General features: G+C 42.2%; 2 protein-coding genes and 1 pseudogene across 2 annotated transcripts in view; 1 reads left to right on the forward strand and 2 right to left on the reverse strand.

Annotated features, from left to right (window-relative positions):
• LOC128360961 (flotillin-2) overlaps positions 1-12,164 on the reverse strand; it is a 19,104-nt gene extending 6,940 nt beyond the window's left edge. The window contains exons 1-5 of the mRNA XM_053321526.1: positions 12,050-12,164; positions 7,482-7,563; positions 3,506-3,596; positions 3,287-3,410; positions 2,005-2,123 (exon numbers count right to left, since the gene is read on the reverse strand). Of these exons, the coding sequence (XP_053177501.1) occupies positions 2,005-2,123; positions 3,287-3,410; positions 3,506-3,596; positions 7,482-7,563; positions 12,050-12,098 (465 nt within the window). The 5' untranslated portion in view covers positions 12,099-12,164. The remainder of the gene's footprint in view (positions 1-2,004; positions 2,124-3,286; positions 3,411-3,505; positions 3,597-7,481; positions 7,564-12,049) is intronic.
• Positions 1-27,487, reverse strand: part of LOC128360906 (NACHT, LRR and PYD domains-containing protein 14-like) — a 423,000-nt gene that overhangs the window by 234,138 nt on the left and 161,375 nt on the right. The window lies entirely within an intron of this gene.
• Positions 19,216-24,702, forward strand: LOC128360714 (GTPase IMAP family member 9-like; annotated as a pseudogene).

Genomic DNA, 27,487 nt, shown 5'->3' on the forward strand with positions numbered 1-27,487 from the left:
CAGACACAGATACAGACACAGACACACACACAGACACACACACACGCACACACACACACAGTTTTAATAATCAGCATGTTTATTCCTTCCATCTTCCCTTCCTCCCTTTCCTCCATCCTTCCTTCTTTCCTCCCTCCCTCCTTCCTTCCATCTTTCCTTTCCTCCCTCTCCCCATCCTTCCTTCCTTCCATCTTTCTTTCCTCCCTCCCTCCTTCCAACCTCCCTTTCCTCCCTCCATCCTTCCTTCCATCTTTCCTTCCTCCATCCCTCCATCCTTCCATCTTTCCTTCCTCCATCCCTACTTCCTTCCATCTTTATTTCGTTCCTCCCTCCTTCCTCCCTTTATCCTTCCTTCCATCTTTATTTTCTTCCTTTCCTCTCTCCATCCTTCCTTCCTTACATCGGTCCCTTTTTTCTTCCTTCATTCCCTCTCTCCCTCCTTCCTCCCTTTCTTTCCCTCCCTCCTTCCTTCCATCTTTTTATTGATCTAACCCACATCAGATCACATGGACTGTTAGTGGCTCTTGAATGACTTTCTGAGTTTTCCCTTCAGAAAGTCTCAATGAATCAACGATCCACCACAAAGCAAACATCTGATAGGACCACATATCCCAGAAGCCTCCAGTAATGAGCCAAACCGCCCCTGGACTAAATGATGATGTGATAGAAGCATCGTGTTCAGCCACTGAGTCTGCACAGCACTGCAATTACCTCTAAATCTACAACAGTGAACAACGAGACTCCTGCCAGTTATTAGACACATGAAACCCTGCAGAGGTTTCTTCTCTAACAAAGAAACAGCAGCATGAACTATTATATTATGTTAAAACTAGGGCTGTCAAACGATTAATTTTTTGAATCGAGATTAATCGCAGAATTTCCATAGTTAATGGCGATTAATGGCGTTTTGAGTTGCATGTTTAAAATCCTGTTATTTTCCATTTGAAGGCAGTTTTAAGCCCATAATGTAAAGCATTTCTTACCAGAGTGTCTTAACTGGGAATCAATCACGGCTCTGCTGCGACTCCCACACTCCAAAATGGTCCTTTGGTGGAGCTGAGGCTCGCTTGGCTGCACCTGGGTGTTTAGCGTGGAGGTGCTAACTCAAACTCCACGTACTCCGGTGGTAGTTAAACTCCGTTTGACACAGGTTGCATTTTACTTTTGACTTGTCAACTGAAGCGTCTGGAAGTGTTTTAAAGTTAAACAAGCCGTTCAAAAGTCCAGTAGCTCTCTTACTTTCCATCAGCGCGGTAGGTTTACTGCAGGAGGCCACTTCAAAGCATAGCACTACAGCTAGAGGAGCCGTCTACGGGGGAGTAGAAGGGACAAAAAGGCTCGCAACATTAAAATGCGATTAAAAAAAATTAACGCGTTATGGATTGCATTAATCTAACGCTGACAGCCCTAGTTAAAACACACATACGGTGGTAGCTTTCTGCTCTTTTCTGTTTGACCTGTTTTTGACATTTAACAGCTTGTAAAAACACCTCAAATGTCTTTTATTTTGAAATTTGATGACTTTTCCTAAAGTGGCCCAAAAAGCACCAAAATGAAACAATATTTAAATGTCATAATTTTGTATAACTGCTACTAATGTTTGTCCATTGAGGCTGTTCTGGGTTAGATTATCTCCGTATCTATTGCCATCTATTATTGTGTTTTAGTGAAATGAATAGTTAATAGTTTTAATTATAAAGAAAGAATTACATTTCTTATTTTCTCTTGCCTGCATTGGTCTCAACTTTGTCTTTTAATGTGTTCTTTGTTTTTCTTCTTTTTCTTTGTGTCATCACTTGTTATCAGCTGTGAAACACTTTAAACTACATTAACCTGAATAAAAGCTGCTATATAAGTAAAGTATGATTGATTGATTGACTGATTTGTGTTTTATCTTAACCAAAATCAACACACTGGTTTCTTCTCGAGGTTCCAGGTGAATTTCAGTACTGGGAGAGTCCATGCTGAATATTATCACACGGATCTTTCTTTCCTTAAACTCACCTTGATGGTAAAGCTGAGAATCTCGATGCCCATCCTTCCCACATCTGGAGCTGCCACCTCCCTCACCAGTTTAGCGAACTGGTCCCTGTCCTGATAGATCTGCTCTACAGTCAGGGTCCCTGAGGAGAAGACACACTCAAAATGTCACAAACTTACAGAAGCAGCTTTCTATTTATCCATTTATGAAGATGTCTTTGTTTTGTTGTCAGACGAGTGGAAGCTAAGCTTTTAGAGAAGTAAGCAGTTCTTTAACTGAAGCCACAAATATCAGAGAGTCGTTAAGTTTAATGTGAAAAACAACATGCATGATAGAAACTGAACAGCTTTCATGGTAAAGAAATCTAAAACTGAGATGATGAGTCATTTAGTAGATTTTTCTGTTGAATAAAAAGTAGTCAGCAACTGTTTTAATGATCAATTCAATGTTTAATTGATCAGGTAAAATTATCAGGTACAGAAATGAGAGGATTTACTTCTTTTTTCCAGACAAAACAAGAACTATGAAAAATGAATTGAGGACATAATTGCAGGAGTTAAAGCAAAAAAAAAATCCTGAGAATCCTGATACGGATTTTTTTCAGTCTTAGTCGATGGCCGATATGTGCTGACGATTTTTTTTGGAGCCAATATTGCTTTTTCTCCCTCCAGATGAGGAGCAGCGTTAACACACACACACACACACACTGCAGTGATGGCTGCTCCGCCCCGCTCTCAGTCAGAATGATAATCTACTTCTCTCACAGGACTCCGCTGTGTTGTTGTTGGCAAGCTTCCAAAACTTGCAACAATGCATGCGCTGCACGTGCATGCGCGTATTTTCAAGTCGCACACACAGTCAGTTATTGATGCCAGTACATCAGCTGTGGTTGTTGCTCCCGGTAACCACGTTGTGTGTCTGATTCAACGTATCCACAAACCAATGGGTGATGTCACAGATGTTATGTCCATTTCTTTTATACAGTCTATGGTCATTACACAATGTGAGTCCCTATCTACGCAGCATAGGACATTTTTCCAAGACCCGCCCCATTCTACGTCTGATTGGCTCATGATGCTAGTTTGCTATATCATTGGCAGACGAACTCATAAACTCGAAAGTGATGGTGATAAAATGAACACAGTCTTTTTTTTAAATATAATACCTTCAGCCTGTAATTGGTAGATTAATAAGTGATGACAATTATTGTAAGAGGCAACAAAAAAATTAATGTAAAAAAAAAAGTAAAAAAAGTAATGTATTTAAACGCATGTCAGATGTTTGAATGACGTTAATGTCTGTTACCCAGAATGGAGCGCAGATGTCCCTCCAAGGTCTGAATAATCACAGCTTTGATTTCCATCACCGATTTCCCCAGAAACTGCTCACAAGCTATCGCCAGCAAGTCTCGCTCCGTCATGACTTTCACCTGAAGAAGACAACGTTCATTTAAAATAGATTCAGGAACTATCGGATCATAGAAGTTCAGATGTGACAGAGAAGACATCAGGATGTGGTTTCTACCTGAGCCACTCCTGTGACAGTGATGGCCACTCCCTCTGCCGTCTCCACGCTCTCACATCTGGGCTGCAGAGTCATGATCTCCAGGGTGATCCTGCAGCGGGGCAACAAGCACATTAATGTGGCATCGCGTCTATATATGGACTTATCATATGATACATGAACATGATCTTTTGACTTCAGTATTGCCACACTTCACATTAGCAGCTAAGAGGCTTTTCATGTCCTCCATTCCTCACTGTGTACATCCTGTTTTTCTGCCACAAGCAAACTCAGCTCGCCCAGTTTCCTCCCGGGAATAAATGTGGTTTACTGCCAATTAAGCACCAACACATAAATCAAAGTAGTGGACATCACACACTGCTGTGGTTTGATCAAGTGTTTGGTTGCAGGGATTGTAGGAGCCAAATATATGTTTTATGTTTATATTTGCTTCAGCTGCACGTATTGCTTCACATGCATTGATTGACACATGGGTGTGGTTTCCCCTTATTTTACCTGTTCACTTGGGTGGCAGCGGGAGTTTTGGACAAAGGGAGTTAGTAGAGCTCCGATATTTTCTGTTGACCGTCACCATCGTCATCATCACTTTATTCTTACAGTCGGATCACATCAGGGTTTTTATATGTTTGTGGAACAGCTGCTTGTCAGTCCTTTTTGATTTTTTCATTTAAATAAACTGCAGTAAAAACGTCATCAGGACTAGGCATGGGCCGGTTACCGGTTTCAAGGTTTACCACGGTATGAAAAAGTCACGGTTTCAAAACCACTAAAATGTTCCGTCATACCGTTCCTGCGTTATGAGCGGGTTTTTTTTTAATGTGACGTCTCGTCAGAGAGAGTGGAGGTCTCTCAAGTCGTGTGCAGCTGCAGCGTAAAGTCCAACCCCTCCCGTACTCCGGTTGCTGTTACAATTATTTGCATTTTGTGTTTTTTTTCACAAAAAATAATTCATTTATGTCGTGACTTGAGTTGCAGGTTTAGCCTCAGTTAAAGGACTGCACTTATTTTTTATTATTTTTTATTTTAAATACATATTTACTAAAAATAAAAAACCGTTCAATGGAAAAAAATCTTTTTTGGTTTTAAATAAACATTTCAAAATATCAGAATTTTATAGCCGTAATCATAAAACCATGTGTCCTTCCTTCCTCCCTCCTTCTCTTTCCTCCCTTCCTTCCTTCCTCCCTCCCTTCCTCGTTTCCTTTCTCCCTCCCTCCCTCCCTCCGTCCGTCCGTCCCTCCCTCCCTCCCTTTCTCCCTTCCTTCTTTCCTTCCTCTTTTCCTCCCTCCCTCCTACCGTCCTCCATCCTTCCTTTGCGTCCTCCCTCCTTCTTTCCTTTCCTCCGTCCTTCCTTTCCTTTCGCCCTCCCTTCCTTCCTTCTGTCTCCCTCCCTTCCTTCTTCCTACCTTCCTTCCTTCCTTATTCCCTCCCTCCTTTCCTTCCTGCCATCCTTCCCTCCTTCCAGTCTTCTTTCCTCCCTTCCTTCTTTCCTTTCTGCCTCCTTTCCTTCCTTCCTTCTTTCCTCTCACGTTTTATAGCCATAATCATAAAACCGTGAAACCGTGATATTTTTACCTCAGGTTATCATACCGTCAGAATCTCATACCGGCCAATGCCTAATCAGGACTTCAGTATGATTTTGTGGACGTGTCACAGGTAAGAACCGACTAAAGCCCAATTTCCACTGGGTCCGTCAGCAGTGCGTTACAGCTGCGCCGCGGTCACCGGAGCTGATAGGTACCACTATAATCAATGAGAGTGTTTCCACCGGCAACGTCCCAGCAGCGTCTCTCTGCGCCGCAGCGCTAGCAATAGGTAGCATTTCTATTTTTGACGGAGCTGTTTGTAACTCGCGACAAGCTCAACAGAGCAGATTGCACCAGACAGGAAGTCAGACACTGAATCGGCATAATAAAACTTCCGTTTTTCAAAATAAAATAACCTGTGCAGCCTCCCGATCATATTTCAGCAACAAACATGAATAAAACAGACAGATAAAGACACCATCTAGCTACGTAGCTACTGACAGATGGGATAAGCACAAAAATCAAAGAAAATTACCAAATCAACCAAAATTGAGCAAGTTAACAAAACCGGGCCATTTAGTTGTGCTGCTTCTACAGTAATTACGGTAGATTAAAAGGCACTCGTTTGGATTTGATAGGGCTGCCGTAATTACTGTATTAACAGTGCAACTTCATTTTAAAAGGCAGCTTTCTCTCTTTTGGAAAAGTAGTTGCTAGAGGGATCAACCAGCCAACGACAACTACAGCTGAAGATCCACCTGTTGTTGTGACACTACATGAAGAAATGAGTCAAACACACAGCAGGAATGTGTGTAATGTTGGCAGAAAAGGAAAAAAACTGCTTCAGAAACATTTTTAAAACACTGAGGCTGGCTTTACACGACAACGCTCCCGGGTGAAACCGACAAAATATTTCATCAGATGTGCCTTTCGTTTAGACGGCGACGGCGTTTTTGGGGCTTAAAAACGCAAAAAAATGAACCCACCCTCCAGAGTGGAAATCTTAAAGACACTCCACCGTCACGTTCCTGTCTAAAGGGTTGAAAACGCAAAAGTGTGCTCTGAGCTGCTCACGCTGGCTATCCTCGCATACGCGTTGACGTCATATCCATGTGCAGTACAGCCAAACAATAACACACATGTCGGATTATTTCCATCAGTCAGACATTCAAGTGGCCTTAGCTGCTTTGATAGCTATTCAGGAGTCCTTTCAGCAAATACGCAGAGTAACTACTGATATATCAGAACAGAGAAGGCAAATTAATTACCTACGGCAATTGTTGGATGCTCCAATTCGTCGTAGGTGAACCAGACAGTTATGGATAAGACCCGGGAGAACCAGTCTATGGTGGGATCTGATCTTGGTGTTGTTGTATGGCAGTGCTTCACAGTACCACCGAGCCACCTGGCATGCATACTACATCAAATTTCACACACTTTTGCGTCACCGTGTGCATGCTGCAGATTTCCACCCAAAGACGCTCTACGTCTAAACGCAAAATAAAAAGTGGGAACGCAACGCCACTTTTGCGGATTGTGTTCAGATCGTTGTCGTGTAAAGCTAGCCTGAGAGTATCAGGAGGGAGAATGTGGAAGAGTGGCTTTCATCCTGGGCTTGTTTACTGCCTGCAGATAATGGGACTGCCTTCCCTGTGGAAATTCAAGACTTCTTTCCTCACTTCCTTCTTTCCATTCTTCCTTCTTTCTTTCCTTCTGCCCTTCCTTCCTTTTTTCCTCACTTCCTTCCTACCTTCCATCCTTCCTTTTCATCCTTCCTTTCTTCTTTCTTTCCTTCCTTCCTTCCTCCCTTTCTATCTTCCTTCCTTTTTCCTCACTTCCTTCCTTCCTACCTTCCATCCTTACTTTCTTCTTTCCTTCTGCCCTTTCTACCTTCCTTCCTTCTTTCTTTCCTCACTTCCTTCCTTCCTACCTTCCATCCTTCCTTTCTTCTTTCCTTCTTCCCTTTCTACCTTCCTTTCTTCTTTCCTTCTGCCCTTTCTACCTTCCTTCCTTCTTTCTTTCCTCACTTCCTACCTTCCATCCTTCCTTTTCATCCTTCCTTTCTTCTTTCTTTCCTTTCTTCCTTCTTCCCTTTCTACCTTACTTCTGTCCTTCCTCCCTTTCTATCTTCCTTCCATCTTCCCTTTCTACCTTCCTTCCTTTTTTCCTCACTTCCTTCCTACCTTCCATCCTTACTTTCTTCTTTCCTTCTGTCCGTCCTAAAGATAATGGGACTGCCTTCCCTGTGGAAAGACAGCAGAAGCCCAGTCCAGCTGCTGTCTCTGTAAAAACCTCATTTTGTCCAAATGAGCTCAGAACAGAAGGCTTCCAGTAGTATAATCCACTTAGCCGCTGGCACAAAAAGCATTTGAAGGAGCGAGTGAAAGGTCGGGTCAGGGCAGCAGAAACGGACCTCGCTGCTTTTACACTCCGCTCACACTTGGACTCACCTTTGTGTGTCTGAGATGAGCCACCAAGCCCAGACCCAGCCCCCCACCATGTAGGTCTTATCATCAGAGTCACAGCAGCCACCTGAGGGAAGAAAACACTCAAGATAAGACAAGAACTCATGTTCAAGTAAAGAGGCCTGCTCTCCTTTCTTCCTCACATTCTTCCTTCTGTCCTTTCTGCCTTCCTTGCTTCTTTCCTTCCTTCCTTCCTTCCTTCTTTCCTTCCTCCCTTTCTTCCATCCTTCCTTTCTACCTTTCTGCCTTCCTTTATTCCTTCCTTCCGTCCTGCCTTCTTTCCTTTCTACTTTCCTTCTACCCTCCTTTTCTTCGTTCCTCCCTTCCTTCCTTTCTTCCCTCCTGTTCTTCGTTCCTCCCTTCCTTCCTTTCTTCCTTCCTTTTTTCCTTCTGTCCGTCCTTCCTTCCTTCTTTCCTTCCTCCTGTCCTTTCTACCTTTCTGCCTTCCTTCCGTCCTTCCTTTCTACTTTCCTTCTACCCTCCCTTTTTTCGTTCCTCCCTTCCTTCCTTCCCTCTATCTTTCCTTCCTCCCTTCCTTCTGTCCTTTCTTCATTCCTTCCTTCCTTTCTTCTTCCTTCCTTCCTGTCTTTCCTTCCTCCTTTCCCTCTGTCTTTCCTCATTTTCTTCCTTCTGTCCTTTCTACCTTTCTTCCTTCTCTCCTTCCTTTCTACTTTCCTTCTACCCTCCCTTTCTTCATTCCTCCCTTCCTTCCTTTCTTCCTTCCTTCCTTCTGTCCTTTCTACATTTTTGCCTTCCTTCCGTCCTTCCTTTCTTCCTTCTGTCTTATTTCCTTTTTACCCACTTTGTCATTATATCCTGATTTCTCTTTTAAATGGAGCCACATTAGTCAGAAACATGCATTAATGGGAAGAGCAGCAGAGATGAGTATGTGGGTTGGACCCATCAAACAGCTTTATTCTACTACTGACTCTAGTTTGGTGGACTTGGATGACTGAAGTCTGAAGAAACAAGACATATTAGCAAGTTAACCGTTTATTAATGTATCAAACAGGAGCCTCAGTAGTAGGGGTGTGTCCAAAAAAAATCGATCCATCAATTAATATCGATTTTCTATTTAAAAATTCTGTGAATCGATTTTTTACAACTTTGTCTTGTATTTGAACTGACGTGCTTATCCATAATCTTTATGGTTACATGATGACATCATAATTCAAAGTGACATGATTTAAAATGCCACTGGTCTTAAGGGTAAATACACATAGATGCTATCATGCTAGATCCCAGTGTTGGATCAGACTCATCATTTAACTTTACTCTTGAAGGATTTGGTGTCCACACATGACTGCGTGTTAAAAATATTGTCTGACTTACAAAACAGAAACTCTGTGAACATAAAATTGAATCGATATTGAATTGGATCGGATGGAATCGGGACCCTGTGAATCGGAATTGAATCAATTGAGGAAATCATTGACAATACTCTCAGCCCTATTCAGTAGTGTGAGGAAGAACCAAACACAGCTACACCAGCCGAGCAGCTCCTCCTCATGCTGCTCACACACTGCTGAGCGATGGCATCACATTCTTCAACCAGCATTCATCACAAGTCAGCAAACGTGATTGTGTTGGTCACTCTGGCACCAACAGCCCCCACCCAAGCTGATCCCACAACTGTTCAATGGGGTTGGGGTCACTCTGGTACCAACAGCCCCACCCAAGCTGATCCCACATCTGTTCAATGGGGTTGAAGTCACTCTGGCACCAACAGCCCCCACCCAAGCTGATCCCACAACTGTTCAATGGGGTTGGGGTCACTATGGCACCAACAGCCCCACCCAAGCTGATCCCACATCTGTTCAATGGGGTTGAAGTCACTCTGGCACCAACAGCCCCAACCCAAGCTGATCCCACAACTGTTCAATGGGGTTGGGGTCACTCTGGCACCAACAGCCCCCACCCAAGCTGATCCCACAACTGTTCAATGGGGTTGGGGTCACTATGGCACCAACATCCCCCACCCAAGCTGATCCCACAACTGTTCAATGGGGTTGGGGTCACTCTGGCACCAACAGCCCCCACCCAAGCTGATCCCACAACTGTTCAATGGGGTTGGGGTCACTCTGGCACCAACAGCCCCAACCCAAGCTGATCCCACAACTGTTCAATGGGGTTGGGGTCACTCTGGCACCAACAGCCCCCACCCAAGCTGATCCCACAACTGTTCAATGGGGTTGAGGTCACTCTGGCACCAACAGCCCCCACCCAAGCTGATCCCACAACTGTTCAATGGGGTTGAGGTCACTCTGGCACCAACAGCCCCCACCCAAGCTGATCCCACAACTGTTCAATGGGGTTGAGGTCACTCTGGCACCAACAGCCCCCACCCAAGCTGATCCCACAACTGTTCAATGGGGTTGAAGTCACTCTGGCACCAACAGCCCCAACCCAAGCTGATCCCACAACTGTTCAATGGGGTTGAGGTCACTCTGGCACCAACAGCCCCCACCCAAGCTGATCCCACAACTGTTCAATGGGGTTGAGGTCACTCTGGCACCAACAGCCCCCACCCAAGCTGATCCCACAACTGTTCAATGGATAGAAGGACAGAAGAAAGGAAAAGGAAGGACAGAAGAAAGGAAAAGGAAGGACAGAAGGAAGTAAGGAAGGACAGAAGGAAGGAAGGAAGGACAGAAGGAAGGAAGGAAGGAAATAAGGTAGGAAGGAGGCAAGGAAGGACACAAGAAGGAAAGGAGGGGAAGACGGACGGAAGAAAAGACAGAAGGAAGGAAGGAACGAAGGAAAGAACAAAGGAAGGAAAGAAGGAAAAAAGAAAGAAAGAAAGGGAGGAAGGACAGAAGGAAGGAAGGGAGGACAGATGGAAAGAAGGAAGGAAAAAAAAGACAGGAAGAAAGTGGGCCGGCCCGGACCCCTCGGCGGGCCGGTTGTGGCCCACGGGCCGCATGTTTGACCCCCCTGCTTTAATGCATGTTCCTAACTAATGTGGCTCCATTTAAAAGAGAAATAAACAGGCTTTCAAACTGTATGAGATTTACTGCCTTCCTTCCTTCCTTCCTTCTTCCCTTTCTACCTAACGTCTGTCCTTCCTCCCTTCCTACCTTCCATCCTTCTGTCCTTCCTTCTTCTCTTTCTATTTACTGCCAGACCAGGAAGGATGAAGGATGGAGAGCCTGGCAGAGCTGATGATGGGTTTAAAAGCTCATTTTATGAACTTACCACATTGTTCTTTCCTCACTTCCTTCCTTCCTTCCTTCCTTCCTTCTTCCCTTTCTACCTAACTTCTGTCCTTCCTCCCTTCCTCCCTTCCATCCTTCTGTCCTCCTTCTGTCCTTCCTTCCTTCTTCCCTTTCTACCTTCCTTCTTTCTTTCCTCACTTCCTTCCTTCCGTCCTTCCTTTCTTCTTTCCTTCTGTCCTTCCTTCTGCCCTTTCTACCTTCCTTCCTTCCTTCTTTCTTTCCTCCCTCCCTTCCTTCCTTTCTTCTTTCCTTCCTTCCTTCTTTCTTTCCTCCCTCCCTTCCTTCCTTATATCTGTCCTTCCTATTCCTTCTTTTCTTCCTCACTTTCTTCCTTCTGTCCTTTTTCGACATTTCTACCTCCCTCCATTCCTTCCTTCCTTCTGTCCTTTCTACATATCTGCCTTCCTTTCTTCTTTCTTTCCTTCCTTCCCTATATCTTTCCTTCCTTCCTTCTTCCCTTTCTACCTTCCTTCTGTCCTTCCTTCCTTGTTCCTTTTCTACCTTCCTTCCTTCCTACCTTCTTTCCTTCTGTCCTTTCTACCTTCATTCCTTCTTTCTTTCTTTCCTCACTTCCTTCCTTCCTACCTTCCTTCTTCCCTTTCTACCTTCCTTCCTCCTTTCATCTTTTTATGAACCCTTCCCACCTCAGATCAGAGTGTATGTGTCCTTTGAATGAAGACCTTTGACCCCTCTGACATGAGGTGTTGATATAATGTAGACAAAGTGTCCCACATGACTCGACTACTATAGAACTATATTAATCATCTCTGTGTGCTCGGCCTCATCCTTCCTTCCTTCCTTCCTTCTTTCCTTCTCTACTACTATAGAACTATATGATTTATCTCTCTGTGCTCGGCCTGATCCTGACAGCCATGTTTGGTTTTTACTTCTTCCATCAACTCTTCAGCTGCTGCTGCTTCACACAAGCTGTTTTTCCTTCCTTTCTTCTTCCCCTCCTTTCTTTCTTCTGTCCTTCCTTGCTTCTTTCCTTCCTACCTTATTCCTTCCTTCCTTTCTACCTCCCTTCTTTCCTTCCTTACTACCTTATTTCCTTCCTTCTGCCCTCCCCTGCTTCTTTCTTTCCTTCCTTCCTCTCTTCCTCCCTTCTTTCCTTCCTTCCTACTTTATTTCCTTCCTTTCCTTCTGTCCTTTATTCTTTCCTTCTTCCCCTCCTTTCTTTATTCTGTCCTTCCTTGCTTCTTTCCTTCCTTCTTTCTTGCAGATAACACGGTCACCAGTTAAACCGTAACACCGGGCAGCAGCTAGCAGCAGCTCCCGTTAGCTCCGTTAATACTGACAGCAGGCTCCGTTAATAGCCGGTATCCGTTAATCACTTACCGGACACCACCAGCGCCTCGTTCGGCCCCACCGTTAAACAGTTCCCCATGTTGAGTCTGGGCGGAGAGAAACCAGAAAAAACTACAAAAACAACAGCAGCACGAAGCTTCACGGAGTTTAGACGATGTGAATTAATATGGAGCTCAGAGTCCTGCAAGCACGACGTCACGACGTCACCGACGACACGCAGCCCCCACGCCCACCTGACGTCATCTTCAGTTCTTTTGTTTTTTAATTGAGAACAGTAGACAATACAGGCAATAATATAATAATATCCCAATAATATAATAACTCCTATTGAACCTGATAATATAATAATATCTCAATAATATAATAACTCCTATAGAAGCTGATAATATAATAATATCCCAATAATATAATAACTCCTATAGAACCTGATAATATAATAATATCTCAATAATATAATAACTACTATAGAAGCTGATAATATAATAATATCCCAATAATATAATAACTCCTATAGAACCTGATAATATAATAATATCTCAATAATATAATAACTCCTATAGAAGCTGATAATATAATAATATCCCAATAATATAATAACTCCTATTGAACCTGATAATATAATAATATCCTGATAATATAATAACTCCTATTGAACCTGATACTATAATAATATCCCAATAATATAATAAAAAAACTCATAACTCAATAATAAATGCAATAATGTTATTGTAAATGTAATATTGTAAAATTATTACATTATTAGGTTCTGCAATAATAAGGTTAACCCAATAATGTAATAACCTCCCGTTAATGTAATAATGTATTTCATCATCGGTACAGAGACTGTTATATTATTGGGAAATGCACTTTATTATTATGATCAGGTTTAATTCTATTATTTATTGAGTTATGAGGAGTTTTTATTACATTATCAGGTTCTACAACCTAAAAAAAAGATCATTGGGGTTTTTTTTGGGAGAAGACAAATAATACAAATAAATAATAAGGAATCCATCGCTGACTCACTTTCTCGTTTCTCTTTCCAGAAATTCAGACGCTTAGCACCTGCCGCCAACCACCTCCCGACTCAGATCCCACCATTTTCAGCCACCATCTTCCCCTAAACCCTCGACTGGAACATTTAATACTCACATTCCCAAGACACCATCCTCAACAGCCTCGCACCCCGAACCCTGTCGTCCTACCTAACCAGGTGGAATTACTTCAATACCTGTCACCCAGCCTACCACCTCCCGTTTCCATCACTTGGCGTCCTGACTATTTCCAGTTTTTTCACATACGCCCACTCTGTCCTAAACATAAGAACAGCCATAATCCAAACATACATCAACTTTATCATTAAACTGTCCTCCGGAGCTCCATGTCCTAGCTTTTCCCACTCTCACATCCATATGTTAATTAAAGGACTCGCCGTTTCAAAACCCTCCACACCAGCTACCTATCCCCGTATATAGATAGATTGGTTTACTGCACTGTTCTGAGTCCACCACTTCCTCTTCTTACAATGACCCATCACAACACGCCACGGTCGCCACCATATCTGACATATCAGTCCACTCTCCTGACACACTCATCTTCCACCTCAGAGAACAAAAATAATCAATCCGGCCAGTCACAACCTGTTTTCCTATTGAGTTCACATCCATTCCTGCAACTCGGACCAGACATCGAGACAGCTCCCCCACCCAGAGTCTCATCCCGCCCCGGTTCCCTACACACACCCAACTAGAAGATAGGTACAGCATCCTGCCCCTCTTCATCGACCCGGCACCCGGCTTCAACTTTCATCCACACCACACACTATACGCCTCTTTTCTTCCTACTCCTCCCCCTCCCTCACTTCTCCCTCCCAACCGTGCGACCTCTCGACCCTTACCCCGCCTCACCTGGACCCTAATCCCCTCATCCCACCTTTTCGACCTTTCGACCCTCATCACTACCCTTCGACCCTCACCTGTCATCCCTATTCTTTGACCCTCATCCCTTTGTCCTGATCCCTCAACCCCTTTTCCTTCCACATAAATAAATACTTAAACTCATATTTAAGTTGGCGTAGTCTTTGTTACTGAAACCCCTGTTTCTTCTGTTTTTTCATGTGTAACTATGTTCATATATCTGCTTGAGGGTTCATCATGGAATGAAGTTTAAAGTCTAATGAATTAAAAAAGAGAGGAAAAAAGTCTTCTGTCTCTGCATGGTACTACTCAGACTAACACCATCACTACATGTTTTTGAGTGAGGTTATCTTCCAAGACTTTGAGTTTAGTTGTGTTAGGACAAAATAGCACCTATGTCAGTTTTTTAGATCTGGAACAACCCAGAAGTTCCAGTTTCACCTTGGATGAAGAGATGTTGACCATAATTACATCACTTCTTCTTTGAGTCATGTCCTAGAGCCAACATGCTTTGTTTTAAATATGCAGGGTAATAGTTAAAAATAGAAATGATTAGTGTGTGTGTGTGTGTGTGTGTGTGTGTGTGTGAGTATGTAGGTAGTGTTTTATATTATTTAAGGCAATATCGTTGGTTCGATTTCCATACCTTTGCTGCGGGTCATTCTCCTCTCTGTTTCCTGTTGGCCTCTATGCCACTGACTAAATAAAGGCAAAAAAATGTACAAACAAAAACAAAACAATAAACATATGAGGTAGATTAGGTTTATTATTTCCTTTTCTTCAGGCAATAAAATGAATTGGACTGTTTCAGAGTATCCAAATTGAATTCAATAATTCCTGAAAAAGAACTGAACTCTTGATTTAATAATAAAACAGGATTTCAACTTTTTATTAGGTTGATCTCAATATCACATCTTTATTAGTTCAGTTGACACAGAATGACATCTTTGTTCTTGGGTGACATCAATCAGAAACATTGTCTATTAAATAAATGCTAAAAGTGGATAAAAGAAAAGTTATAATACAGACAAGTAAACCAGAGTGACCGCAGAGAAGAAATAAAAATATACTGATGGCAATGTTCATTTTACACCCACTAGGTGGCACCACATCAGAAGTAATCACCCATCAGAGGAATGTGAACTTCTTCTATTCATGGACTCTACAGAACACAAATCAACAAGTTCAGTGGTTAAAGCAGAATATAACCAAATATTTTAATGACAGTGTTTAATACTATCAAATGTTAACCTGCACTAAATATCTCTTAAGAACATTTTCAAAACTACATGTGAAGAGGAAAAGAAGACATGAGAGCTGTGATATGAAAGTTCTACCTCAACAAACACAATGAATCCTTCATTTAGATCAATGAGTGTGTAGAGACTTCTGGAGAGTTCCTCTCTAGATGAACTACTTATTGAAAACACTCCCTATTGCCTTTCCCAAGTTTACAACACAGTCACATATCTTTTTACCAGCTTCAGCCACGTCTTGAGCAGCTTTCATCAGATGATATACTGGATTAGACCCCTCAGCTTGCTCTCTGGCATCATTCTCATGTCTGCGCTGCAACCTTTCTCTTTCCTCTTTGACTTCTCTGTCCTGCTTTTCCTTTAATTCATTCATTATGTTTGTTATCTGCCTTTCTCTCTCCTCTCTCTCTCTCTTCCTCTCTGCCTCTCTCTCCTCTCTCTCTCTCTTCCGCTCTTTCTCCCTCTCCTCTCTCTCCCTCTTTCTCTCCTCCTTCTCCCTTTCTCTCTCTTCTCTATCTCTCTTTCTCTCTGCCTCTCTCTCCTCCTTTTCCCTCTTCCTCTCCTCTATCTCCTCCTCATTCTCCCTCTTCTTCTCATTCTCCCTCTTCTTCTCCTCCTCCATCTCCTCCTTTTGCGTCTCCATCTCCATCTCCTCCTCCTCCATTTCTCTCTCTGCTCTCTCTCTCTTTCTCTCTGCCTCTCCCTCCTCCCTCTTCCTCTCCTCCTCCATCTCCTCCTCCCTCTTCCTCTCCTCGTCCATCTCCTCCTCTTCCATTTCTCTCTCTGCTCTCTCTCTCTTTCTGTCTGCCTGTCCCTCCTCCTTCTCCCTCTTCCTCTCCATCTCCTCCTCCTTCTTCCTCTCCTCCTCCATCTCCTCCTCCCTCTTCCTCTCCTCGTCCATCTCTTCCTCTTTCATCTCCCTCTCTCTCTCAGCCTGAAATTGAGCAATCATTTTCTCTATCTCTTTTTCATGGTTTTCCTTTACTTTCCTCTCCAGTTCTTCTTGTTCTCTACGTATTTGTTCTTCTTTTTCTTTCAGGATGCGCTGTTTCTCCTCTTCGATTGCCCTCTCAGCCTCTTGGAACATCTCGTTGGTGTAGTGGCTTCCTCCGTTCTTCTGGACTATATTTATGATCTTCTGGAGCAGCTCAGTGACCTGAGTACCATCCTTCAGTTTATTATTGAAGACATGATACTGGTCGTTACATCTGGATACAAGTTCCTGCAGGTCTGGACTTCCACTCATGAACTCTTCAATAGTGGAACCTTCAAGAAGATCACCACCAGTAAAGAGCACCATGCTGTATCTGTCTGCAGCCTGGCCAAAGATTTCTTGAATCCTCTTTACTGTCTGCTTTTCCTCCTCTGTGAATCTTCCCAGTCTGATGACCACCAGGAAGACATGGGGTCCAGGAGAAGCATAAGTGATGCACTGGGTCACATCTTTAGTTGTTTCATCCTTGTCAAACCTGGTGTCAAAAAGGCCTGGGGTGTCGATTACAGCAACCTGTTGTCCGTCCACTTCACCTCTGCCCTTAGAACAGTCTACAGTCATAGATGTAGCACTGATCTTTGATTCAAAGCACTGTGTTCCCAGGATGGTGTTTCCAGTGGCACTTTTTCCAACTCCAGTCTTCCCCACCATCACCATCCTCAGCTCCTCATTTTGTTCTGCATGGAAGAATATGTAACATTACATGAGAATGGTATTCTATGTATTCAAACATTTTCATAAATTGCATCAATATCGGTTTTCAGCCTGTGCATAAGAAATGTCATTTATTTATTAATTCATTCATGTGTAAGTTAATTTATATAAACATTTGTATAAATACAATTCATATAAATACTTCATGATCCAATTTGTACACACCAGTTGTGAAGATGTAACCTGGCCTATGTAGATAGGAAGGTGGTAAGAGGCAAACTCAGACTCTTGTTAGAAATAGTTAAAAAAAAACAAAAAAAGGTTTATTCAGTTCAGTGTAACAACAAACAAGAACATGTGTCCAAAAAATGAAAAGAATACAAGCAAAGAACAATTAATTGGATTAACTCAAGATACACAAACTAAGGCATGATCACGTGTACACAGCTACATCGTCATCCTCTTAATTCCCCCTCTACATCTACATCTCAACCCTTAAAAAGACCCTCTACTCTATTAGGCAGAACCATTACTACTGCAGTGGTGTTCTTTACCTTTTACCAACTGGCACTTATCAATGCTACTTGTATCAATTCACCACACATCATTCATCAGCAGCTCCGCCAGTGGACCCAGCTGAGTGTCCCTCTTTCCTGTCAGACTCAGAAAGGACTGAACAGGTATTAAGAGGGCCACTGCCTATAAAGGACACATTCACATTCCCGAAGAGACATTTTTACATAGTTTTCAGACGTAATTATTTTATTTTATTTTATATTTCTTTGTTTATTTTATTCAATGCTGTGTTTTTTACATATAAAAGTCAAATGTTTGAATTACAGGAGTGTGTTTTGTATTTCCCTCCCTATTTTTACCAAATATTTTGCACATTTTTACATAGTTTTCAGACCTAATTCAACTTAATATTTTATTTATCAACCATTTGTGTTACCTTGTTTTAGGTGCCTGTTGATTTTCATCATTATTTAAGTATTTGTTGTATTTTCATTTTATTTAATACTGTCTGTTTTTGTATATATGGTGTTGCAGTTTATTTAAAATAATAATAATAAAGCAGATTGTGTTTACAGTAAATGATTAGTTTATTTTGTTACTTTTAATTGACCTAGATGACATTCAGTATCCCACTTAGTACTATATCACTTTGAATATTAAGTGTTAATCAACCCCAGGCTGCTCTTGTAGCTGAATTTGCTACCATTCCAGATTAAAAACCATAGATGGGTAAAACATGCCGGGCTGCTCTTTGAGGTTTTATGTATTGATTCTCTGTGTGGCCAGTAAGGGGAGTTGCTGACTTTGCCAAATATTAATTGAAAGATTTTTCTGTAAGTTTGCAAATGTGGTGTCTGCTTGCATTAATCACTGTTGATTACAATCTAACTACAACAAAAAGTTTTCACATTTAGTTTTACAATTGTATTCATAATGACGGAGTAGAATAAGTAGAATACGTTCATAGTAGGTGTGTGAATGATCAATAATCATTATTATTGGCAGTAATAGAGGGCCCCAAAATCAAATTTTGCTTAGGGCCCCATGGAGGCTTGGGCCGGCCCTGACAAGAGGCCACAACATTCTTCCTCTTCTCTTTCTTCTCTTGCTCTTTCCGCTATCTATGGCGCACCTGCTGCGCCAGAGTCCGACTTTGGACTTTCTTTGGGGGGGGGGGGGGGGTCCCTTTGCAATCGTGGGCCCAGGGCGGCTGCACCCTCTGCCCCCCCACCGGCTCCGCCATTGCCAAGAAGAGTTGGAAAGTCGCCAGATTGAGCGAGAAAGTCAAGCTACACTGGTAAAACTAAGAAGAGTCAGCCTATCCAAATCTGTCCATCAAGGGCTTTGAACCCTATAAAACATTTCATCCAATCATCATACAGAAGCAGAGCGTCCGACCCCCCCACTGCTCCATTGACCGCCAGAGACGCTCAGCGTCCAGGGGCGGGATGAGTTTGTCGCATTATACAATGAGCGTCTTATCCTGGCTTGTCCCGCCCCCAAAACAGCTGTTGGGAGAAGCCTGACTGAACACCGCTGCGGCGGGCTGTCAGTGTGTGATGAGGAGATCACGTCGGAAAATAACAGCTGGTTACAGGATGACATAGTTGTAAAATTGAACGCATTCAAGTGTAGATTTAATATCATGTAAATTATAATTTTAGTGTGAATTTAATATGACAGTTGTGACAATTTATTTGATGAAATTTTAGGGGAAGCTGAGCTTCCCTTGTTGTCTCAGAGCAATCGCCCCTGCTGTCTACATACAACTATATCATATGTTTTCATTCAGTAACTATTATACCAACATGTTATGCCAACATATAATAATTGTACTGTGACTTACCAGAGTTGCTAGTCATGTTTGAGATGCCGTCCATGTTCAGGTTCAAGAATGCAGAGTTGATGCTGCAGCTGAAGTAAAGACACAGAGTTCAGAGTGTATCTGCTGCAGCTCCTTAAAAGCTTCTCTATGCACCAAACCACTCCCACAAGCTACTCTAGTGTCTCAATGAAAGTGAAACTAATACAGTACCACCTCTCTCTATTTCCAGAAAGTCCCTTTGTTAACTGAAAACATATTTCACCGGGAATTGCTGTATAGAAAAGTCCCAGCTTATTTAGTGTGCAGACATAGCCTATATAGTTTCATATTTATGATATTTTATTCAACATTAAATGCTTTGAAATTACGTTTTGTTTAGACGTCATTTCACCTCTTCTCATTTATAGAAAAAACGTCAAAATAATCAATACAATATCTGTACTACAGATATTGTATTGATTATTTTGAAATTGAATAACCCCCACCCACACCCGATCTTTCACACCCACCTAGACTCAAGGCTGTGGGGGAAGACCAACTGTGAAAGATCCACTTTTAAAAAAATATACGGACAACAATCGACCCAATCATGACAAGTTTTTTAATATATAGCCCTTTGTCAGCATATACGAGTGATTCAAACCAAGAAATGACAGCGGACAAGCGTTTAAAATACCGCCTTTTTGCATGAGTGTGTATGGGGAAAACGGTTTGTTTTCCCCCACGGCCCGGACCGGAAGTGACGTTTCATTGCTTGCCGACTCGGTCTATACTGTCTATACCACGGGCCGGCCCTGCCAGATGTGATAGAGCATTAAGAAAGCATGAGGAGCTACATGCATAAATATATACGTACATAAAACACTAATGGTACACTGAGGAGGTGCTCTGCTCTGTAGCTGATGGACGGTTAGTCTTTGGTCATGTGCTGAAGTCATTTTGATAAATGGTACAATGCTCTTGTTATATAGTCACAACAAGTATACAGTTAAATTACAAGCACTGCAAATTATGAATGTATAACGTTGTGACACTCAGAGTGTCATGATTCATACAGTAGATAACTCATTAATGTCATATCTAGGACACATTCACTGTATATGATAACACTGCCAGACTGTGACACATAACATATTTTAACATGTGCTCTTTGATACGAAAATGTTTAAATGAACAATATTTATGAAATATAACTTCACTTTCATGCTCTTGTGCTGCTGATTACAAAGTAAGTCATGTATTACTTATACTTGATAAGGTGGAAGCCAGAAAAGGCACACTTTACCGTAGCATGTTGTCCGGAGTGACGATGTTAAAAAAAAAGAAAGAAAAAAGAAGGAGACCTGGCTGCAATAAATGAAGCAGTGAATACTGAGTCCCCTGAGGGTCGGACAGTGGCACAAGTAAAACCATAAACCAGACAAAAATAGGCAAACAGGAGAAAGACAAGGAGCACCAGATCTGACAGCTCAGGATGAGAGACTGGCAGCAATTATTGGACAGTTTTCATAAAGAGGAATTGTTCAAGGAATGAGGGAGAATGTGATGATATCCACCAACAACTGTAATTTATTGTATCTTTTGTAATTAACGAGTGCAATTCAATCAAAACAAACTTTTATTTAAAAGAAAATAGCTTTGCTGCTTGCAAAAGTGAATGAATTAGGCCTAAGAATATAATTTGTAAACCCAGATGATGCAATAGAAAACATTAAGCACAGATTTTTCTGTGTAGCATTGAATGAAGCACATTGTCTGCAGTTCTTGGAAAAGTTCTGCTATTTCTTGTAAGTGAAAGAGAGATGGAGTGCAAGGTTTGAGGTTTTCAGTTAACAAAGGGACTTTCTGGAAATAGAGAGGATGTGGTACTGTATTAGTTTCACTTTCATTGAGACACTAGAGTAGCTTGTGGGAGTGGTTTGGTACATAGAGAAGCTTTTAAGGAGCTGCAGCAGATACACTCTGAACTCTGTGTCTTTACTTCAGCTGCAGCATCAACTCTGCATTCTTGAACCTGAACAGGGACGGCATCCCAAACATGACTAGCAACTCTGGTAAGTCACAGAGAGAGAGAGAGAGAGAGCTGTTGTGGATATCGTGACCGCATTGTTGTTGATCGTGGTCTTTATACATTAAACACAGTTGTGACCTGTGTGGGTAGAATGGGGCACTAGACAAGGATGTGGTAGATAGAGGCTACACAGACTCGCGTATGAGAACGTGCTTGCAGCAGGAAAAAAGAACAATTTCCCAGTTTACCCAGAAACAATAAGTACTATTTTCTGATTGGCTGGTAGGTCGCTAACTCGGGACAGCTATGAATTCAGCAGAGAAATGTGCCTACGCCTCGCCCATTCATATATTATATATTAATATCTGGGCGGTGGGATCTATCACTTTTCAGCGTGAGAAATGACATTTGTGGCGCGTGAGCGTGTGAACTGCTTGAAATGCGTGTGTCTCACGGCCAATGCGTGAGACTTGAGAGCTAGTAAGAGGTCAGAAATGTAGCAGGGGGCAAGACCAATGTCGGAGCCGGTGGGGGGGCAGAGGGTGCGGCCGCCCCGGGCCCACGATTGCAAAGGGGCCCACCGCCAGACTGATGACGGACCCCCCCCCCCCCCCCCCCAGCAAAGAAAGGAAAGTCCAAAGTCGGACTCTGGCGCAGCAGGTGCGCTATAGATAGCGGAAAGAGCAAGAGAAGAAAGAGAAGAGGAAGAATGTTGTGGCCTCTTGTGTTCCTCTCACGAACTTCTTCTGACCAACTCAACCCTCCACATCCATCCAGTGTCTTGTTGCTGATAGCTCTCACCAAGTTAGTCAAGGAAAGCGCAGCTAGCTCCGAGGAGAAAGGTAATGAGGAGACAGAGGAAGAGGATAGTGATAGCGGTGAGGATGAGTTGAATGAGGGCTCAGCTGTAGTTAGTGATGAAGGTGGAATTGATGATCATCATGATGATAATTAGAGAGTTTATGGAAACTTCTGCTGCAGAACACCCCTGAATCTGATCAATGTGTCTTAGTTTCAGAAAGCACTGCAGCATGCTGTCCATGGTGCTTCATTAACACACCTCATCCACATTCTTTCTGTTCCGCCCTTCTGTCTCTGTTTCCCTTTATTACCACTACTGATTGATCAGCCGTTTCACTACAGGCTATCACTGCACAGTGTCTAATGTCGGATGTTATTGACTTTGTTTTACGTAGATGATTGTTTACAATTAATAATTCAATTTCAATCACCCAAATCCGTCCAATCTGTGAATATCCGCGATTAAATCCGCTTGTTGGGGTTGAATATTAATTCAAATTAAATTAAATTATATCTCATGTTTTGTGCATCATAATCACTGTTTGATCAGCTGTCATTGTTGAGAGGAATAAAGAAAAAATGGGATGCTCGGGGGAAGTGACATCATGTGCTCCCATAAGGAAACCTGCTGCCCCCTCCCACACCTTTTATGTTTTTAACATTTCATTAATAAAAAACAAGAGTTTTGGTTACAGGAAGTACGTCATCAGCCTGTCACCAATATTACTGCTCTTCTAAATAAGGTGGTTGAATTAATATTACAGCGTGTGGCAGAGTTTATTGTAGGAAAACTAAATGATGTTGAATGGAAACGTATTTAGAAAACATTACCAGCAAACGTAATCCACCAGAAATGACAAAACGTTGTATTCTTACAATTCTGTGGCAACACAGCAGTGATAAACTAGACATCATATATGTTCACTGAACAGACATTGTGAAAACAAAATGCATATTTCTCCCTAGAATGCCCTCAAACCCCATTTTAACTATCTTAAAAATATTACATTTTACAATGAGAATTAAATGAATGGCATTCTATAGAAAAGAATGGGGCAGGAAAAACGTAACCATCTCACTATTTATGAGGCCAAACAGTGAGATGGCTACGTTTTATACTGTGGACCAACGTAGCTGTGATATGTTCTGCTGTGAGACTGGGTTGTTATTTGTCTTTCAATGCAGATGAATGGATTTTTCTTCTCTTACATACATGTTCAAGTTGCATTAAGTACAAATGACTTCTGAGAATATATACAACCTGATTTTAATTGTTTTACTCTGTGTTACATATTGTTTGACACAGGATCTGAAGGAAACCGTATTAAGGAGCTGAGGATGGTGATGGTGGGGAAGACTGGAATTGGAAAAAGTGCCACTGGAAACACCATCCTGGGAAGACAGTGCTTTGAATCAAAGCTCAGTGCTACATCTATGACTGTAGACTGTTCTAAAGGACAGAGGTGAAGTGGACGGACAACAGGTTGCTGTAATTGACACCCCAGGCCTGTTTGACACCAGGTTTGACAAGGATAAAACAAATAAAGACCTAGCCGAGTGCATCAAATATGCTTCTCCTGGACCCCATGTCTTCCTGGTGGTCATCAGAGTGGGAAGATTCACAGAGGAGGAAAAGCAGACGGTGGAGAAGATTCAAGAAATCTTTGGCCAAGCTGCAGACAGATACAGCATGGTGCTCTTTACTGGTGGTGATCTTCTTGAAGATATCACTATTGAAGAGTTCTTGGGTGGAAGTCCAGACCTGAAGGAACTTGTATCCAGATGTAACGACCAGTATCATGTCTTCAATAATAAACTGAAGGATGGTACTCAGGTCACTGAGCTGCTCCAGAAGATCAGAAATTTAGTCCAGAAGAACGGAGGAAGCCACTACACCAACAAGATGTTCCAAGAGGCTGAGAGGGCAATCGAAGAGGAGAAACAGCGCATCCTGAAAGAAAAAGAAGAAGAAATACGCAGACAACAAGAAGAACTGGAGAGGAAACTAAAGGAAAAATATGATAAAGAGATAGAGAAAATGAAGAAGGAACTCCAGGGTGAGCTAGAGAGGCTGAGGAAAGAGAGAGAGGAGGAAAGGAAGAGGGAGAGGGAGGAGATGAAAGAGGAGAGGAAGATGGAGAAGGAGGAGATGAAAGAGGAGAAGAAGAGGGAGAGGGAGGAGATGAAAGAGGAGAGAGAGAGGGAGAGGAAGGAGATGGAGATGAGGCAGGAGAAGATGGAGATGGAGTGGGAAAGGAAGAGAGAGTCGGAGGAGAAGGAGAGGGAGAGAGATGCAGAGAGATGGAGAGATAGAGTGGAGAGAGAGGAGAGTGATAGGAGGATTAGAGAGCTAAAAGAAATGCATTTAAGAGAACTCGAGAGGGAGAGATCAAGATTGCTGGAAGACTATATAATGTCGGCTAGACGTGAAGCTGAAAGATCTTCCGGTTGCACAATCCAATAATCAGTTGAGTGAAATTGTTCTTTACATCAGTGGATCAATTTCAACTTCTAGTTTATTATTTGTTTCATAATATGTTGTTGGCATATTCAAAACCTGCTAATAATGACATGTTGACTTGAATAAATCTGCTACTGTGTGTTCATCAAGCTCATTACATTAACTTTATTCTAAAACATGATCAGTCAGTTACTATATGAATGTATTTCCCTGAATGCATTGTGTTCAAATATTCCAGAAATCTTTTAGTTCTTCACTTATTGTAGTCTGAAAGAGTCATGTGATTAAGTTTAATTACAGTTTGTGTTTTCTACTGTATGCATGTATGTCTCATGAGTTGAATTCAGATGTAATTTCCTTAATAAAAATGAAAACACATCAACCATTCAATAAGACCAGACTGGGCATATTTACTATATAATGACTGATACTGTTGAACAAAGGGAAAGTCTGTTTAATACTTAATCTTGCTCATACTGTATAATGCTGAAATAGATTACAAACAAATTGGTGGGAATAAAAATTGGCACGCAAAATAAGATAAAGAATAATTAAAGATTACAAGAATAAGAATAATAAGTGAGGAGAGGAAGAGCGTGTGAGGTGAAGAGAGGAGAAGATGAGCAGAGGTGAACTAAGAAGAATGAAAAATAAAGCTGGTTTGGAGAGGTGCAGCTGGTTCTTTCCCTGAGGAGGGTTTGTGTGTCAGCCAAACAGACTCAGGACAGCTACTTTGAGGATCTAATTTCCAGCTTTCTACTGTGAAACATTTCATAATCATCATTCCTTCATTATTTGATCCTGATTTTAAAATGCATACTATAATATAGTAACACAGAACATAGGATGTATCATTCTGGCATTCATATGACATCAATCAATCAATCAATCAATCAATCAATCAATCAATCTTTATTTAAATAATGCCAAATCACAACAGAGTTATCTCAAGGCTCTTTCCACATAGAGCAGGTTCTAAACCGAACTCTTCAGGTTTTAACTTTAAAGAGACCCAACATTCCCACATGAGACACAGTGGAGAGAAAAAACTCCCTTTTAACAGGAAGAACCCTCAGAACCAGACTCAGAGTGGGAGAACATCTGCCTGGACTGGTTGGAGTAGAGAGGAGAGAAAGGAAGGATAGAGGAGAGAGAGGAAGGATAGAGGAGAAAGAGGAAGGAGAGAGGAGAGAGAGGAAGGAGAGAGGAGAGAGAGAGGAAGGAGAGAGGAAGGAGAGGAAGGAGAGAGGAGAGAGAGGAAGGATAGAGGAGAGAGGAAGGAGAGAGGAGAGAGAGGAAGGAGAGAGGAGGGAGAGGAGAGAGAGGAAGGATAGAGGAGGGAGAGAGAGGAGGGAGAGGAGAGAGAGGAAGGATAGAGGAGAGGGAGAGAGGAAGGATAGAGAAGAGAGAGGAAGGATAGAGGAGGGAGAGGAAGAGGAGTAGAGAAGAGAGAGAGGAAGGATAGAGGAGAGAGAGGAAGGATAGAGGAGAGGGAGAGAGGAAGGATAGAGGAGAGAGAGGAAGGATAGAGGAGGGAGAGGAAGAGGAGTAGAGAGGAGAGAGAGGAAGGAGAGGAGAGAGAGGAAGGATAGAGGAGAGAGAGGAAGGATAGAGGAGAGAGAGGATAGAGGAGAGAGAGGAAGGATAGAGGAGAGAGAGGAAGGATAGAGGAGGGAGAGGAAGAAGAGTAGAGAGGAGAGAGAGGAAGGATAGAGGAGAGAGAGGAAGGATAGAGGAGAGGGAGAGAGGAAGGATAGAGGAGAGAGAGGAAGGATAGAGGAGGGAGAGGAAGAGGAGTAGAGAGGAGAGAGAGGAAGGAGAGGAGAGAGAGGAAGGATAGAGGAGAGAGAGGAAGGATAGAGGAGAGAGAGGATAGAGGAGAGAGAGGAAGGAGAGGAGAGAGAGGAAGGATAGAGGAGAGATGAAGGATAGAGGAGAGAGAGGAAGGATAGAGGAGAGAAGTGGAATCTATCCACAGCAGAGGAGCCTGATAGCTGAAGGTTCTGCCTCCTGTTCTACTTTTAGAGATACTAGGAACCACAAGTAGACCTGCATGCTGGGAGCTCAGTGTTCTAGTAGGTACATAAGGTTCTATCAGTTCTTTGAGATATGATGGGGCCTGACCATTAAGAGCTTTGAAGGTGAGGAGGAGGATTTTAAATTCAGTTCTGGATTTTACAGGAAGTCAATGCAGTGAAGCCAAGATGGGAGTAATATGATCTCTCTTTCTAGTTTTTGTCAGAACACGAGCAGCTGCAGTCTGGACCAGCTGGAGAGTCTTTAGAGACTTATTAGGACAGCGTGATAATAATGAGTTACAATAATCCAGTCTAGAAGTAACAAATGCGTGGACTAGTTTCTCAGCATCATTTTGAGACAGGATGTGTCTGATTTTTGCAATATTACGTAGATGAAAGAAGGCAGTCCTTGAAATTTGAAATGTGGGAATTAAAGGACAGATCCTGATCAAATATAACTCCTAGATTCCATAAAGTGGTGCTGGAGGCCAGAGTAATGCCATCCAGAGTAGTTATGTCATTAGATCATGTTTGGGTCCAAGCACAATGATGCCATTCATTAAAAATTAATATGATTGTCAAGTTCTGTGTGTTTTTCTTTGCCCGAACTTGAAAAACGACTTGATTGATTCTTGAAGGATGCAAAGGACAACTCAATTCTTCTTATTCTTTGATTTGATGCTTTTAATGGACATGAACAGTTGAGTAGCTGAAGTTAGTTGTTAGTTGAACAGAATAGTCAGATAGGTTGATGTAATTACTTGTTACTTTGGGGTTAGAATGGAATCAAACAATCATAAACATAAATATGTTGCTAGTAATAATTAATTAAATGTCATACATAAAAGACTATTTGGAGTTCTAAAGGTATGGGTTTTTTTGGATAATTTGTTCAAAATTGTAGAAATGGTTCAAAAGGGTCTTCCAGAAATCGGGTTGAGTGACTTTGTTAACCTTGTGATGAGGTAAATGTACATCTCTAGTATTGATGGTCCTCCTCCTTGAGTCCAAATTAC

This window comes from Scomber japonicus, chromosome 6, assembly GCF_027409825.1.
Source record: "Scomber japonicus isolate fScoJap1 chromosome 6, fScoJap1.pri, whole genome shotgun sequence".
In the NCBI taxonomy this organism is placed as follows: domain Eukaryota; kingdom Metazoa; phylum Chordata; class Actinopteri; order Scombriformes; family Scombridae; genus Scomber; species Scomber japonicus.